The following is a 15,404-nucleotide window of genomic DNA, read 5'->3' as shown; positions in this document are numbered from 1 at the left end:
TGAACCTCAACCGTTACGAAAGAAAGCGGATTGAAACAGGGAGGGACTACCTGGAGTTGTCAAATAATAAACACTCATTTTGAGTTTTGCATTGCAAAATGTTTTAAAACGATATGTGCCCTAATGAATACAACTCAGGTGGCAGCCCTCCTGGTGTCTAAAAGGACCATTTCTAACGTATTTAATGCTTTTCCAGCAATGGACATTGACTCACTGCATGCAAACTCCTTACTTGTGCATTCTACTGGCCCCACCAGGGCAAGCAGAATGTTTGCTACACAATGTTGCTCTAATGATTATCATGTTTACCTCACCAGGCCTGCCTGATGGGCATCCATACTGACAGGTTTGGTGGCTATGTGACGTGGACCCGACTAGATCTGCTAGTTTAAATGGCGACGCACAGCCAACGCTTGCGTCTCGTAGAGGTTCTGCGTAAGCATAGAGCGTTATGCCTTAGCTGTGACTGCAGGCTCTTAGGTTACCCTTGATGCCCTGTATTCAGTGTTCACACAGTAGGTCCATTGCTGGCTGTAGCCTCCCCTGCTAAATACCAGTCATGATGACCTAAGCAAAGACGTGTACAGTGCCTTCAGAAATCATTCACACCCCTTGACTTAAAAAAAACAACCTTTGTTTGTGCTACAGACTGAATTTCTAAAATGGATTAAATTGAGATTGTGTATCACTACACACAATACCCCATAATGTTAAGGTGGTATTATGTTTTTATAACTTTATAAACAAGTCACATGGACTCGCACTGTGTGCAATAGTAGTCTTTAACACGATTTTTAAATGACTACCTCATCTCTGTAGCCCACTCATACACTCATCTATAAGGTCCCTAGCTCGAGCAGTTAATTTCAAACCGACTCAACCACCGATCAGGGATGTCTTCCAATGCCTCGTAAAGAAACACCTATTGGTAGATGGGAAAATAATTTGTATTTACTCCACATTACTAACCTAAGTGACATGGTGAAAATAAGAGCCTGTATACTGTTATGTTCCCCAACAAGAAAACCAAAAATGTTGTTCAAACAGAAGGGGGAACGAACAAAGAGTCACTGACAACAACCAAAATGAAATGGGTGGATTTTAGGAGGGTGTCCACTGAAGGTTGCATAGCAACAACTGGGACCTAAAAAATATCCACCATGAGCACCCACTACCAAACTTACACAGGAAGCAAACCAAAAAGTGGAGCAAAATGAAAACAGGTAAGATCAGACAAAGGAATTTTTATTTTGATCAAACAGGGAGAGTCAACTCAAGACAACTGGAGCACTGGAGCACCTTCCGTCTAACGAGGTGACACCAATCGGTGCGCCCTATGTGCTAAAAGACCAACCTCAAAACATAAATGGAAAAACCAAAACTTATAACAATACAAAAAAGTATATTTAACCCATTTTGAATTCAGACTGTAACACGTGGAATAAGTCAAGAGGTATGAATAGTTTTTGAAGGCACTGTACATAGAAACTCTTGATTTTGTGAGATCCTCAACATAGTACCCAACATTTAGATTAAGCTTTTGCTATGGCTACATATGGCCCTTGCTTGACAAACCTCATGATGAACTCTAGTGAAATGGCCATCCTTTCACACTTTTGTTTAGTAATGTGTGTGTGGTCCCCCCCCCCCCCCCCCGTAGCATCGTGACGGCTGGCTTATCCCGTTCTTTTGCAGCCAGCTCTTTGACTTTGCTCTGAGTTGCCTGGTGGCCATCAGCTCCCTCACCTACCTGCCCAGGATAAAGGACTACATGAAGGAGCTGGTGAGTCAGTCTAGTCCTTCACCACTGCCTGTCAGCTAGTCTCACAAATCACAATTATGAAGCGAACCAGAAGTCTTGTAAATGTTTAAAAATAATTTAAATAATTGTTTTATTCTAACAATTAACAGGAACAATTTTACGATAACCACCATTCTTATGATACAGAAAAATACAAATCTGCTATAAAACATCCAGTTAATGCTCTTCGTTTTCTGGTCAAAGCACAATCAAGTGGTGAGGAGGTGCTCCGCGGACCCTTACACTTCAGCTCCACTATAAAAGTTGCGTTACCTTCAGCGTTGTGGCGTTCTACATGCTTACACGGAGCACGTTGTTTTGAGAGCGAAGGAGCAGAGTGGAAGAGCAACTTTATTTAAAAAAATCTCTACTGTTACATATTGATCTGTTATGCGTAAGTGCCATGGCTTCGGTCCAGTTTTTCCGCAAGTACTCATTGTTTCTAGTGGTTGTACTGAATATCCTCTAATTACACGTTGCTTTTGTTTACATTGTGAACATAGTCAATGTAGCAAGCTAGAGTTTCTGTTAACTAGTAGCTTCTTAACTTCATAAATCTTAGTAAAATAGTGAGTGGTGTCTAGTGGGGGCCATTATGCAACCCAAATCAATGTCATGAAAGTGTGCTACTCCGGACGCTGTAGTGTAGCAGGGCTGTTAGTGTCCAGAAATAATTTAGCCATGCATTGTAGTCATTGCGATCTCTAGCGTTACTATTTTCTCCAGTTTTCTCGTGTCAATTAACTTGTGACATTCCTGGATTACTCGTTATATTATTAAAGCCCGATTTTAATCAACAAATACGATGGTCAGTTGAAAAAAATGTTTTAACAATTGAGACAAACTAATAAATCAGATTACTTATATTTAAGGACAGAATCTATATACAATCCCGATATGAGCTTTAACTGTCGGTAGTAAAACAAAGCTTAAACTGTTTGCGTGAACTCTAAATATACAGAAAATTAATGTTGAGTTAGCTTCCGGGTATGGTAGACTGCTCCTCACCACTCTATGAAAGCAGGTAATTAAAGAAAAACATTAATATGGGTTGCTGATTCAAAGTTAGAGTTTATATTCAGAGAGAACTAAAGTAATTTCTGAGTACTTGGGAATGTTAGCTGGCTAACTCATTGACCTCGCTCTGTAATATACCCCCCTAGAGGGTTTAAATGTGTTCTCACTATCGTTGTCACCTGGCCTGTCTGTCTTTATGGGGTTTTGTTTAGCTTCTGTATGTGCCTAATGCCTCTCTCCTCGCCTCTCAGCCAGACTTCCCCTACAAGGACAACCTGCTCTCCATGGACTCCAGCTGCCTGCTGCTCTTCGTCCTCGTCTTCTTCACCTTTCTCATCATCATGAAGGTCTTTGGGGAAATAGCTGTGATTGAATGCTCTACTCCATTCCCAAGAATATGCAATTTATTTGATTTACTGCACTTGTTAGTGTTCATGTGAGATTTGGTCTGAATGACCAATCCATGAAAGTAATTTAGTAGACTGATAGACCCTGACTGACAGGTCTTTAGTAGATGGGTTATAGGCCTTCAGATGCTGAACACATTGCACACATTGTGGCTCTCTAGGACCAGGATTGAGCATCACTGGATCAGGTAGAAGGACTAAACATTTTGACCACTTTCCCCTCAGGCTTACCTGATCAACTGCGTGTGGAATTGCTACAAGTACATCAACAACAGGAACGTGCCGGAGATCGCCGTCTACCCTGCCTTTACGGCGCCTCCCCAGGTATGTTTGTGCCTGAAAAGCCCCTACTCGGATTACCGGTAATTACATCTGAAGCATACCTTTCACATCTTTAAGCAGTCTGCAAACAGGTTTGGTTTGCTCCTAGCAGAACTTGACTAGGCGATGCAAACGTCTGCTCCCTAAAGACCTTCACTTGAAAATTTTCAAAATAGTATGCCAATATTACTGTTTATCCCTCTTGAGCAACAACCGCCTGAAATACTTCATCAAAATGGATAAATCAAGAAATCTGTAATTAATGTTGACGATTTTTCAGAGGTCTTAACTAAGATGTTTGGAGCAGTATTTCAAGTGAAAAGATTTGAATGAAAACTAGTAGTCTCTCATTGAATGACAACAAACACTTAATTGAAGAATCCTGTCCATAGTTCCATCTTCCACTAGGAGTAGTACTGTTGACCATTCACAGACGAAGGGGCGTGGACTTTGTCTACCGAACTTTGACTTGCCTCGAGGAAAAAAATGTTTGCTCGATCAACCGAAGTAAAAACTGCAGAATAAAAATAACTGTTTTCCACAAGCACAAGTTGCTAGCCCAATAATTCAAAAAGTAGCAAGCCAGGCTCCCCTGGTTTAAGACATTTTTGCAGAACAAACTATTTTGGTGGCCTCTGGTACATTCTAATGCTATATGGTATTTTCACACTAATTAGTGTTAGTTTTATCAGCTGGTGTACAATATGATATAAAACACCGGAAACATTTTAATTTTGACTGCACTGGACCTTTAAAGAATCCTATAAGAGTCTGCTGACTTCCACGAGCTTCAAGCTTCCTTTTTTAAGACAGATGAGAAAATACATCTGCCATACAGGTATGATTGAAGAATGAAGCAGGTGTCAAGCATTGGCTTTGCTACACAGAAAGCAGCAGCAGCTGACTACTCCATTGTCAATACTTTGATTAAATCAAAATCCATATCAGTATCGTTATTTTTATTCAATCTGTTTTATTTGATCATATTTTGGACCAGAGTTAGGCTAGTGGCGAGATCCTACCTATTGTTTCTGCAGTGAAGAGGATTCACCATCTTCATCAAATGTTTGCATAATTAATCTGCAGATTAATCTCAAAAAGGCCTACCAGTATGCAAATTAGGGAGCCAAATGAACAGCTATCTTACTGATGGAATTTGGTAGGCTACTGACGAGTCACTCACTTTAACGTCACGGTTTGGCAAGTCCTGATGGACTTCATATAAAAAATACAAACAAGATCGTTACTCGTCCCGATGTGATACTATGGACGTACACTGTGTACGAAACATTAGGCAATCTTTTCATGACATCGACTGACCAGGTGATTCCAGGTGAAAGCTATGATCCCTTATTGATGTCACCTGTTAAATCCACTTCACTTAGTGTCGATGAAGGGGAGGAGACAGGTTAAAGAAGGTTTTTTAAGCCTTGAGATAATTTTGATATGGAATGTGTATGTGTGCCATTCAGAGGGTGAATGGGTCAGACAGAAGATTTGCCTTTTGAACGGGGTATGTTAGTAGGTGCCAGGCGCACCAGTTTTTATGTCAAGAACTGCAACGCTGCTGTTTAAAAAAAAAAAAAAAAAAAGTTTCCTGTGTGTATCAAGAATGGTCCAACACCCAAAGGACATTTGGCCAACTTGGCACAGCTGTGGGAAACATTGGAGTCAACATGGGCCATTCAGCACCTTGTCAAGTCAATTCCTAACGAATTCAGGCGGTTCTGAGGAAAAAAGGGGTGAAACTCAATATTAGGAAGGTCTTCTTAATATTTGTGGACTCTGTGTATAACTACATTGTATGATTTATTAAGGATATACAGTACTTTTTATACAGTAAAGTTGTAGAAGAATAATGAAGACATAAAAATGATGAAATAACACATGTGGAATCGTGTAGTAACTAAAGTGTTAAATTGTTTTTGGGAATCTTCAAAGTAGCAATACTTTGCCTTGATGACAGCTTTGCACATCCTCTTTGGTGGCTTTGACATTCTCTCAACCAGCTTCACCTGGAATACTTTTCCAACAGTCTTGTAGGAGTTCCCACATATGCTGAGCACTTGTTGGCTGCTTTTCCCTTCACTGTGGTGCAACTCATTCCAAACCATCTCAATTGGGTTGAGGTTGGGTGATTGTGGAGGCCAGGTCATCTGATGCAGCACTCCATCAATCTACTTCTTGGTCAAATAGCCCTTAAAGCCCAAGGGTTTGTTGGGTCATTATCCTGTTGAAAAACCAATGATAGTCCCACTAAGTGCAAACCAGATGGGATGGCGTATTGCTGTGGTAGCCATGCTGATTAAGTGTGCCTACTCTGCGTCTCACAAAGACACGACGGTTGAATCCAAAGATCTCAAATTTGACTCATCAGACCAAAGGACAGATTTCCATGTCCATTGCTTGTGTTTCTTGCCCAAGCAAGCCTCTTCTTCTTATTGGTGTCCTTTAGTGGTTTCTTTGCAGTAATTTGACCATGAAGGCCTGATTTCATAGTTGTTGCAATTTGTAAGTCGCTCTGGATAAGAGCGTCTGCTAAATGACTTAAATGTAAATGTAAATGTTGTGTCTGTTACTTGAACTCTGAAGCATTTATTTGGGCTGTATTTTCTGAGGCTGGTAACTAATGAACTTATGCTCTGCAGCAGCGGTAACTCTGGGTCTTCCTTTCCCGTTGCAGTCATTTACATTACATTTACATTTACATTTAAGTCATTTAGCAGACGCTCTTATCCAGAGCGACTTACAAATTGGTGCATTCACCTTATGACATCCAGTGGGACAGTCACTTAACAATAGTGCATCTAAAACTTAGGGGGGGGTGAGAGGGATTACTTATCCTATCCTAGGTATTCCTTAAAGAGGTGGGGTTTCAGGTGTCTCCGGAAGGTGGTGATTGACTCCGCTGTCCTGGCGTCGTGAGGGAGTTTGTTCCACCATTGGGGGGCCAGGGCAGCGAACAGTTTTGACTGGGCTGAGCGGGAGCTGTACTTCCTCAGTGGTAGGGAGGCGAGCAGGCCAGAGGTGGATGAACGCAGTGCCCTTGTTTGGGTGTAGGGCCTGATCAGAGCCTGGAGGTACTGAGGTGCCGTTCCCCTCACAGCTCCGTAGGCAAGCACCATGGTCTTGTAGCGGATGCGAGCTTCAACTGGAAGCCAGTGGAGAGAACGGAGGAGCGGGGTGACGTGAGAGAACTTGGGAAGGTTGAACACCAGACGGGCTGCGGCGTTCTGGATGAGTTGAAGGGGTTTAATGGCACAGGCAGGGAGCCCAGCCAACAGCGAGTTGCAGTAATCCAGACGGGAGATGACAAGTGCCTGGATTAGGACCTGCGCGCTTCCTGTGTGAGGCAGGGTCGTACTCTGCGGATGTTGTAGAGCATGAACCTACAGGAACGGGCCACCGCCTTGATGTTGGTTGAGAACGACAGGGTGTTGTCCAGGATCACGCCAAGGTTCTTGGCGCTCTGGGAGGAGGACACAATGGAGTTGTCAACCGTGATGGCGAGATCATGGAACGGGCAGTCCTTCCCCGGGAGGAAGAGCAGCTCCGTCTTGCCGAGGTTCAGCTTGAGGTGGTGATCCGTCATCCACACTGATATGTCTGCCAGACATGCAGAGATGCGATTCGCCACCTGGTCATCAGAAGGGGGAAAGGAGAAGATTAATTGTGTGTCGTCTGCATAGCAATGATAAGAGAGACCATGTGAGGTTATGACAGAGCCAAGTGACTTGGTGTATAGCGAGAATAGGAGAGGGCCAAGAACAGAGCCCTGGGGGACACCAGTGGTGAGAGCGCGTGGTGAGGAGACAGATTCTCGCCACGCCACCTGGTAGGAGCGACCTGTCAGGTAGGACGCAATCCAAGCGTGGGCCGCGCCGGAGATGTCCAACTCGGAGAGGGTGGAGAGGAGGATCTGATGGTTCACAGTATCGAAGGCAGCCGACAGATCTAGAAGGATGAGAGCAGAGGAGAGAGAGTTAGCTTTAGCAGTGCGGAGCGCCTCCGTGATACAGAGGAGAGCAGTCTCAGTTGAATGACTAGTCTTGAAACCTGACTGATTTGGATCAAGAAGGTCATTCAGAGAGAGATAGCGGGAGAGCTGGCCAAGGACGGCACGTTCAAGAGTTTTGGAGAGAAAAGAAAGAAGGGATACTGGTCTGTAATTGTTGACATCGGAGGGATCGAGTGTAGGTTTTTTCAGAAGGGGTGCAACTCTCGCTCTCTTGAAGACGGAAGGGACGTAGCCAGCGGTCAGGGATGAGTTGATGAGCGAGGTGAGGTAAGGGAGAAGGTCTCCGGAAATGGTCTGGAGAAGAGAGGAGGGGATAGGGTCAAGCGGGCAGGTTGTTGGGCGGCCGGCCGTCACAAGACGCGAGATTTCATCTGAGAGAGAGGGGAGAAAGAGACAGTCCTCATGAGAACTAGTTTCATCGCGCTTTATGGTTTTTGCGACTGCACTTGAAGAAACTTTAAGACGTGAAGGTATGTCAAAAACTTTTAAAGTAATGACTGTTGTTTCTCTTTGCTTATTTAAGCTGTTCTTGCCATAATATGGACTTGGTATTTTACCAAAATAGGGCTATCTTCTGTATACTACCCCTACCTTGTTGGCTCAAATGCGTTAAAAATAATTTTGTGGAATTTCTTTCCAAGGCACACCTTTTTGATTTGTTTAAACACTTGTTTGGTTAGTGCATGATTCCATGTGTTATTTCATCACTTTTATTCTACAATGTAGAAAATAGTAGAAGGAAAAGAAACCCTTGGATGAGTAGGTGTCAACTTTTGACTGGTACTGTATGAGATTAACTTTGAGTCAGTTCGACACCTTTTAAAGACTAGCCAAGCTTGCTGTTTGTCAATCAAAGCACAGTAATTGGCCTATGCGCCACTAATCCGTGGCTGCATGTGAAACTAGCCAGGGTGCAACGTTCACTTCTCACTGGCCCGGAGTGGTGATCTACTGGCCCGAACATGGTGTAGTTCTTAAATGCATTGTGGACATACAGGGGCCTATAGGTTGGCATGCTTTCTCTCTATATTCAGCTATTAATAGGCTACATTTGGTTATTGTGTATTAAACATCTGTGTAATATAATTTAGCAATGCAAGTCATTACTCCATTGTTTAGAAATGCATTCTATTAATTGCATTCATTTTTGTTTCTAAATGGTCATTTTGTGAAGATTTTAAAATAGGACACTATTTCCAAAAGAGTAGACAGTACAGTAGGCTTTCCAAGACAAATGCTACTGCTTGATGTGACTCGTGGGAGCGTGGTGGTGCTTGAATGAATGGCCATCATATTTCTCAAATACAAATAGCATGACGTGTGTAGTCTTCGATGGTAGACTGCGACTGAGCAGGTAAATGTTGAACTGGAATGCGAAGTTACTGTCTCTGTCAGGCCAGTGACTGACGAGATCCTCTGGCCCCACACACATTTTTACTTGCCCTGGGTCAGTGGTCCATCAATGATGTCGGACCCTGCCTGCAGAATAAAATAAATGTGTCTGAAAACAATGGGCAGAGTGAATGTTGACTTACCTTTACCACATTATATGGGATGTGCGTGAATTCATTCTATCTCCCTCTGTGTAAAGAAATATGACTGGAACCACAGCGTACACATCACACACCCAAAGTTACAAAGAGGTGGGACAGATGACTGCCAAACCAGCAGTGTTTCTCTGTTATCGTTCACTTTGTGACTGACCAGGCGCCTGTACTATATCAATAGATTGCTAGAAAGTGCATTTTGTTCATTCTAGTGGAAGAGGGCTCTGCAGTCTTTCTGACTAGGGAGTTGAAAAGTGGACAAAGTAGCCGACTGTAAATTAGTCTCTGTAATCTGGAAAACACTTAATAACGTCATAATATATTGAGCGTTACTGATACAGTACACCCAGTCTCCTTCCCAGATAGTTTAAGAGACATTATAGCATTATCAAATATGATTCATGTCCATCTCTGGTCCTTTCACACTGCGAAGTTGGCTATATTTCTAAATTTATTTATTGTTTAATGAACTTTTCTCTCTCTCCTCAGTACATCCTGCCCACCTACGAGATGGCAATGAAGATGCCAGTGAAAGAGCCCCCTCCCCCCTACATGCCTGCCTGAAGACCCCCCTCGTGTGTGTGTGTGTGTGTGTGGCCTCCCACAGCTCGCCATTTTTAACCCAGCAGTGCATTTCTAGAGAGGGATAATCTTTAAAGGCCCAGTGCAGTCAAAAATGTGATTTCCCTGTTTTTATATACATTTCTACACTGAGGTTGGAATAATACTGTGAAAATTATAAGGCCCTTCAAGTTTCAAGTTGTATTGGTTGTATGTATGTGATACACGGAATGCTTCCTTACAGGTTCCTTCTCGACAATGCAACAATAATAAGAAACAATAAAAGAATAATACTAACAAAGTATAAATGGCTCAGTTGAATAACATTTTTAGAATGATTATAGTACAGGAAGGCACAAATTATAGTCCAATATTTGTGTGTTTTGGGGGCAAGTGGTTAAATGGTGTAATATTTGGCCCTTTTAGTGTAAGAGCTGTTTGAAAAGCGCGCCTGTTTTGGTGGGATGGAGTTTTGGCCTTCCATGGTGACATCACCATGTAGTAAATTAGTTAATAGACCACTAAGGAAAGAGTCCCAAACTTCTTTGCCTTAAGAGGTAAATGTTCAGTTCTCCACTCAGACCATTCCAACAGTCCTAGCAAAATTCTTGCTTGGGAAATTGCTCTTTGCTGAGAAGCAGTTTTTTGTTTTCAATTAAATGGTCAAAAACAACTACTTTTAAGGTGCTTAATTGTTACCCAGAAATGATTTCATATTTAGATAAAAACAGCTGCATTGGAACTTTCAAAGGCCCTGCATCATTCAAACCCAGACCCCATAATATTGTAGATAGGTGAAAGGAGAGTGGAGGGGCAGATCAAGTAGTCTGCCATTGGATAACGTGAAATGTATAAAGCGATGAAAGCTTTCCGATCTCACCCCCCCCCCCCATCTTTTTGATGTCTTAGTAAAAAATATATATTAGTGAAAGTACAATCGCTTGAATGCCTATCAACAGTTAGTTCTTCTTTAGAATAAACACCATCCTTATAGATTTGATATTGTGTGACTCTAAAAAAAAAAAAAAAAAACATTCTTAAGACAATCCACTTATGATCTCTTATCTTATCGTTGAATCTGTTTTTTTTGTCCAGAGTTTGACGGGGACATCTGTAGCAGTTTTTATCTCTTCGTCCCTTTATTTATTTAGCCTTGGATGTCCATCAGTTAATCCGCCACCTGTGTGCCATTTCCATTATCCACCGCCGCCTTCTGTGTGACCCTGCGTTGTTAGCTTAGTTAAGCTATTGAATTATGCTGCTGGTTAAAGGGAAAGTACACTCCAAAACCAAAGTTTGTCAGATTTCAGACAAAAGTTGTCAAGATGAGTCTTATTGTCTCAAAGGTCCACTTTGGAGGTCTGGAAACATCTGATAAATGTTGGTTTTGGAATGGATTGTCCTGTTTAAGGAGAGAGATGCCTTATCAGGAAAGTGGAGGGAATAAATGGCTAGTTTTGTGAACAGTGGTGGATGCATGCTACTCTTTCTGCCTTTTTTACGTTGTTTTGATCCTTGTGAAAAACACATTCAATAAACATTTGTTTTCATCACCTGACTGAACAGTATCTATTCTTTTTACCTGATATGAGCAAAGAAATGTCATTACTTTTTGGATTTATTTCGTTCTGTACTCAATCTGGATTTATATGAAACATACTCTATTTCTTGGATGAAGCATACCGAAGAGTTCTTTCTTGGATGTAGCATACGGTAGTAGTGGACGCCGCTGGAGTGTTGAGTCTGGCCTACAGAATGACATGCAGTATTAAAATAGTGCGCCTTGTGAAAGTATTCGTCCCCCTTGAACTTTGCGACCTTTTGAACTTTGCGACCAATTTTTCAGTTTTTGATTTGTTAAAAAAGTTTAAAACATCCAATAAATGTCGTTCCACTTCATGATTGTGTCCCAATTGTTGTTGATTCTTCACAAAATACAGTTTTATATCTTTATGTTTGAAGCCTGAAATGTGGCAAAAGGTTGCAAAGTTCAAGGGGGCCGAATACTTTCGCAAGGCACTATTTGGAGGCAGCTTCTCTGTCCTGAATAATAGATCTGGCGTCATCTCATGTCAGTAAATTATGAAAATTATCATTTGAATTGCAAGCTGTGCTCTAAAGCCTTGTTTACACTGCAGGCAGTAATGCTCAAGTTGTTTTCCAAATCGGTTTTGTGTGTGTGAAGACAGTTATTTGCTGACATGTCTACACTAGTTGTTATAGTAAAGACAGGTGTCGGTGCAATGGTGAATGCTGATTGTGATAGAACGAAGAGTGTGACAACCAGTAATTTAGCAAGGTAAGGTGACAATGCTTGCATGGACGTTTCCCAGTTGCTATGGACATTTCGCAGTTGCTTTGAATGTTCAAAATCATAGTTTAAGAACACATTTAAAGCCTTAAAGGATAAGATGACCCAACTTTCAAAACAAGTCCTTTTTGGCTAGCAACAGCAGTCAACTAATTCAGCAAAAAAATAAATGTCCTCCCACTGTCAACTGTTGATTTTCAGCAAACTGTATAAATATTTGTATGACCATAGTTGTTGAAACATGAGACAAACTGAACAAGTTCCACAGACGTGACTAACAGAAATTGAATAATGTGTCCCTGAATGAAAGTGGGGGGGGGGTAAAAGTTAGTCAGTATCTGGTGTGGCCACCAGCTGCATTAAGTACTGCAGTGCATATCATGGACTACACCAGATTTGCCAGTTCTTGCTGTGAGATGTTACCCCACTCTTCCACCAAGGCACCTGCAAGTTCCCGGACATTTTTTGGGGGAATTGCCCTAGCCCTCACCCTCCGATCCAACACGTCCCAGATGTGCTCAATGTGATTGAGATCCGGGCTCTTCACTGGCTATGGCAGAACACTGACAATTCTGTCTTGCAGGAAATCACACAGAATGAGCGGTATGACTGGTGGCGTTGTCATGCTGGAGGGCCATGTCAGGATGAGCCTGCAGGAAGGGTACCACATGTGGGAGGAGGTCTTCCTTTTAAAGCACAGCGTTGAGATCGCCTGCAATGACAGCTCAATCAGATAATGCTGTGACACACCGCCCCAGACCATGACGGACCCTCCACCTCCAAATCGATCCCACTCTAGAGTACAGGCCTTGGTGTAACGCTCATTCCATCGACGATAAACGCGAATCCGACCACGACTCGTCAGTGAAGAGCACTTTTTGCCAGTCCTGTCTGGTCCAGCTACGGTGGGTCTGTGCCCATAGGCAACGTTGTTGCCAGTGATGTCTGGTGAGGACCTGCTTTACAACAGGCCTACAATCCCTCAGTCCAGCCTATTGTGAACAATCTGAGCACTGATGGAGGGATTGTGCAGGTGTTACACGTGGCCTGCTACTGCGAGGACAATCAGCTGTCCGTCCTGTCTCCCTGTAGCGCTGTCTTCGGCGTTTCACAGTACAGTACGGCACTTGCCGCAGTCCTAATGCCTCCTTGCAGCATGCCTAAGGCACATTCACACAGATGAGCAGGGACGCTGGGCATCTTTCTTTTAGTGTTTTTCAGAGTCTGTAGAAAGGCCTTTTTATAGTGTCCTACATTTTCATAACTTTGACCTTAAATTAAATTTTTTAAATTTTATTTCACCTTTATTTAACCAGGTAGGCTAGTTGAGAACAAGTTCTCATTTGCAACTGCGACCTGGCCAAGATAAAGCATAGCAGTGTGAGCAGACAACACAGTTACACATGGAGTAAACAAGTCTATATACATTGTGTGCAAAAGGCATGAGGTAGGCGAATAATTACAATTTTGCAGATGAACACTGGAGTGATAAATGATCAGATGGTCATGTACAGGTGGAGATATTGGTGTGCAAAAGAGCAGAAGAGTAAATAAATAAAAACAGTATGGGGATGAGGTAGGTAAAAATGGGTGGGCTATTTGCCGATAGACTATGTACAGCTGCAGCGATCGGTTAGCTGCTCAGATAGCAGATGTTTGAAGTTGGTGAGGGAGTTAAGTCTCCAACTTCAGCGATTTTTGCAATTCGTTCACAGGCAGCAGAGAACTGGAACAAAAGGCGGCCAAATGAGGTGTTGGCTTTAGGGATGATCAGTGAGATACACCTGCTGGAGCGCGTGCTACGGATGGGTGTTGCCATCGTGACCAGTGAACTGAGATAAGGCGGAGCTTTACCTAGCATGGACTGCATATCGATTGCGCAACCAGGGGTGGTAAAACCTTGGATCATTGTTACTCTAACTTCCGCGACGCATATAAGGCCCTGCCCCGCCCCCCTTTCGGAAAAACTGACCACGACTCCATTTTGCTGATCCCTGCCTACAGGCAGAAACTAAAACAAGAGGCTCCCACGCTGAGGTCTGTCCAACGCTGGTCAGACCAAGCTGACTCCACACTCCAAGACTGCTTCCATCACGTGGACTGGGACATGTTTCGTATTGCGTCAGATAAAAATATTGACGAATACGCTGATTCGGTGTGCGAGTTCATTAGAACGTGCGTCGAAGATGTCGTTCCCATAGCAACGATAAAAACATTCCCTAACCAGAAACCGTGGATTGATGGCAGCATTCGCGTGAAACTGAAAGCGCGAACCACTGCTTTTAATCAGGGCAAGGTGTCGGGTAACATGTCCGAATATAAACAATGCAGCTATTCCCTCCGCAAGGCTATTAAACAAGCTAAGCACCAGTACAGAGACAAAGTGGAATCTCAATTCAATGGCTCAGACACAAGAGGCATGTGGCAGGGTCTACAGTCAATCACGGACTACAAGAAGAAACCCAGCCCAGTCACGGACCAGGATGTCTTGCTCCCAGGCAGACTAAATAACTTTTTTGCCCACTTTGAGGACAACACAGTGCCACTGACATGGCCTGCAACGAAAACATGCGGTCTCTCCTTCACTGCAGCCGAGGTAAAAAATAATAATAAATAAAATAAGGTGAGTAAGACATTTAAACGTGTTAACCCTCGCAAGGCTGCAGGCCCAGACGGCATCTCCAGCCGCGCCCTCAGAGCATGCACAGACCAGCTGGCCGGTGTGTTTACGGACATATTCAATCAATCCCTATACCAGTCTGCTGTTCCCACATGCTTCAAGAGGGCCACCATTGTTCCTGTTCCCAAGAAAGCTAAGGTAACTGAGCTAAACGACTACCGCCCCGTAGCACTCACTTCCGTCATCATGAAGTGCTTTGAGAGACTAGTCAATGTAGTCAAGGACCATATCACCTCCACCCTACCTGACACCCTAGACCCACTCCAATTTGCTTACCGCCCAAATAGGTCCACAGACGATGCAATCTCAACCACACTGCACACTGCCCTAACCCACCTGGACAAGAGGAATACCTATGTGAGAATGCTGTTCATCGACTACAGCTCGGCATTCAACACCATAGTACCCTCCAAGCTCGTCATCAAGCTCGAGACCCTGGGTCTCGTCCCCGCCCTGTGCAACTGGGTACTGGACTTCCTGACGGGCCGCCCCCAGGTGGTGAGGGTAGGCAACAACATCTCCTCCCCGCTGATCCTCAACACGGGGGCCCCACAAGGGTGCGTTCTGAGCCCTCTCCTGTACTCCCTGTTCACCCACGACTGCGTGGCCACGCACGCCTCCAACTCAATCATCAAGTTTGCGGACGACACAACAGTGGTAGGCTTGATTACCAACAACGAGACGGCCTACAGGGAGGAGGTGAGGGCCCTCGGAGTGTGGTGTCAGGAAAATAACCTCACA

The 15,404-nt window shown here is 43.5% G+C and overlaps 1 protein-coding gene across 5 annotated transcripts in view; it reads left to right on the top strand.

The window, feature by feature from the left end:
• Window positions 1-11,225, top strand: part of LOC123994838 (lysosomal-associated transmembrane protein 4A-like) — a 34,249-nt gene extending 23,024 nt beyond the window's left edge. For 2 of the 5 annotated variants that reach the window (XM_046297872.1, XM_046297868.1), the window contains 4 exons: window positions 1,661-1,783; window positions 3,070-3,183; window positions 3,451-3,549; window positions 9,601-11,225. In XM_046297872.1, the coding sequence (XP_046153828.1) occupies window positions 1,661-1,783; window positions 3,070-3,183; window positions 3,451-3,549; window positions 9,601-9,675 (411 nt within the window). In that variant the 3' untranslated portion in view covers window positions 9,676-11,225. The remainder of the gene's footprint in view (window positions 1-1,660; window positions 1,784-3,069; window positions 3,184-3,450; window positions 3,550-9,600) is intronic. The other 3 variants (XM_046297869.1, XM_046297871.1, XM_046297870.1) reach the window with 3 other exon arrangements.
• The last annotated feature ends 4,179 nt before the right edge of the window (window positions 11,226-15,404 follow it).

Source organism: Oncorhynchus gorbuscha, linkage group LG14 (assembly GCF_021184085.1).
Source record: "Oncorhynchus gorbuscha isolate QuinsamMale2020 ecotype Even-year linkage group LG14, OgorEven_v1.0, whole genome shotgun sequence".
NCBI classification, from domain to species: domain Eukaryota; kingdom Metazoa; phylum Chordata; class Actinopteri; order Salmoniformes; family Salmonidae; genus Oncorhynchus; species Oncorhynchus gorbuscha.
The sequence above is the reverse complement of the archived record's forward strand: the minus strand, read 5'-3'. Positions and strand labels throughout refer to the sequence as shown.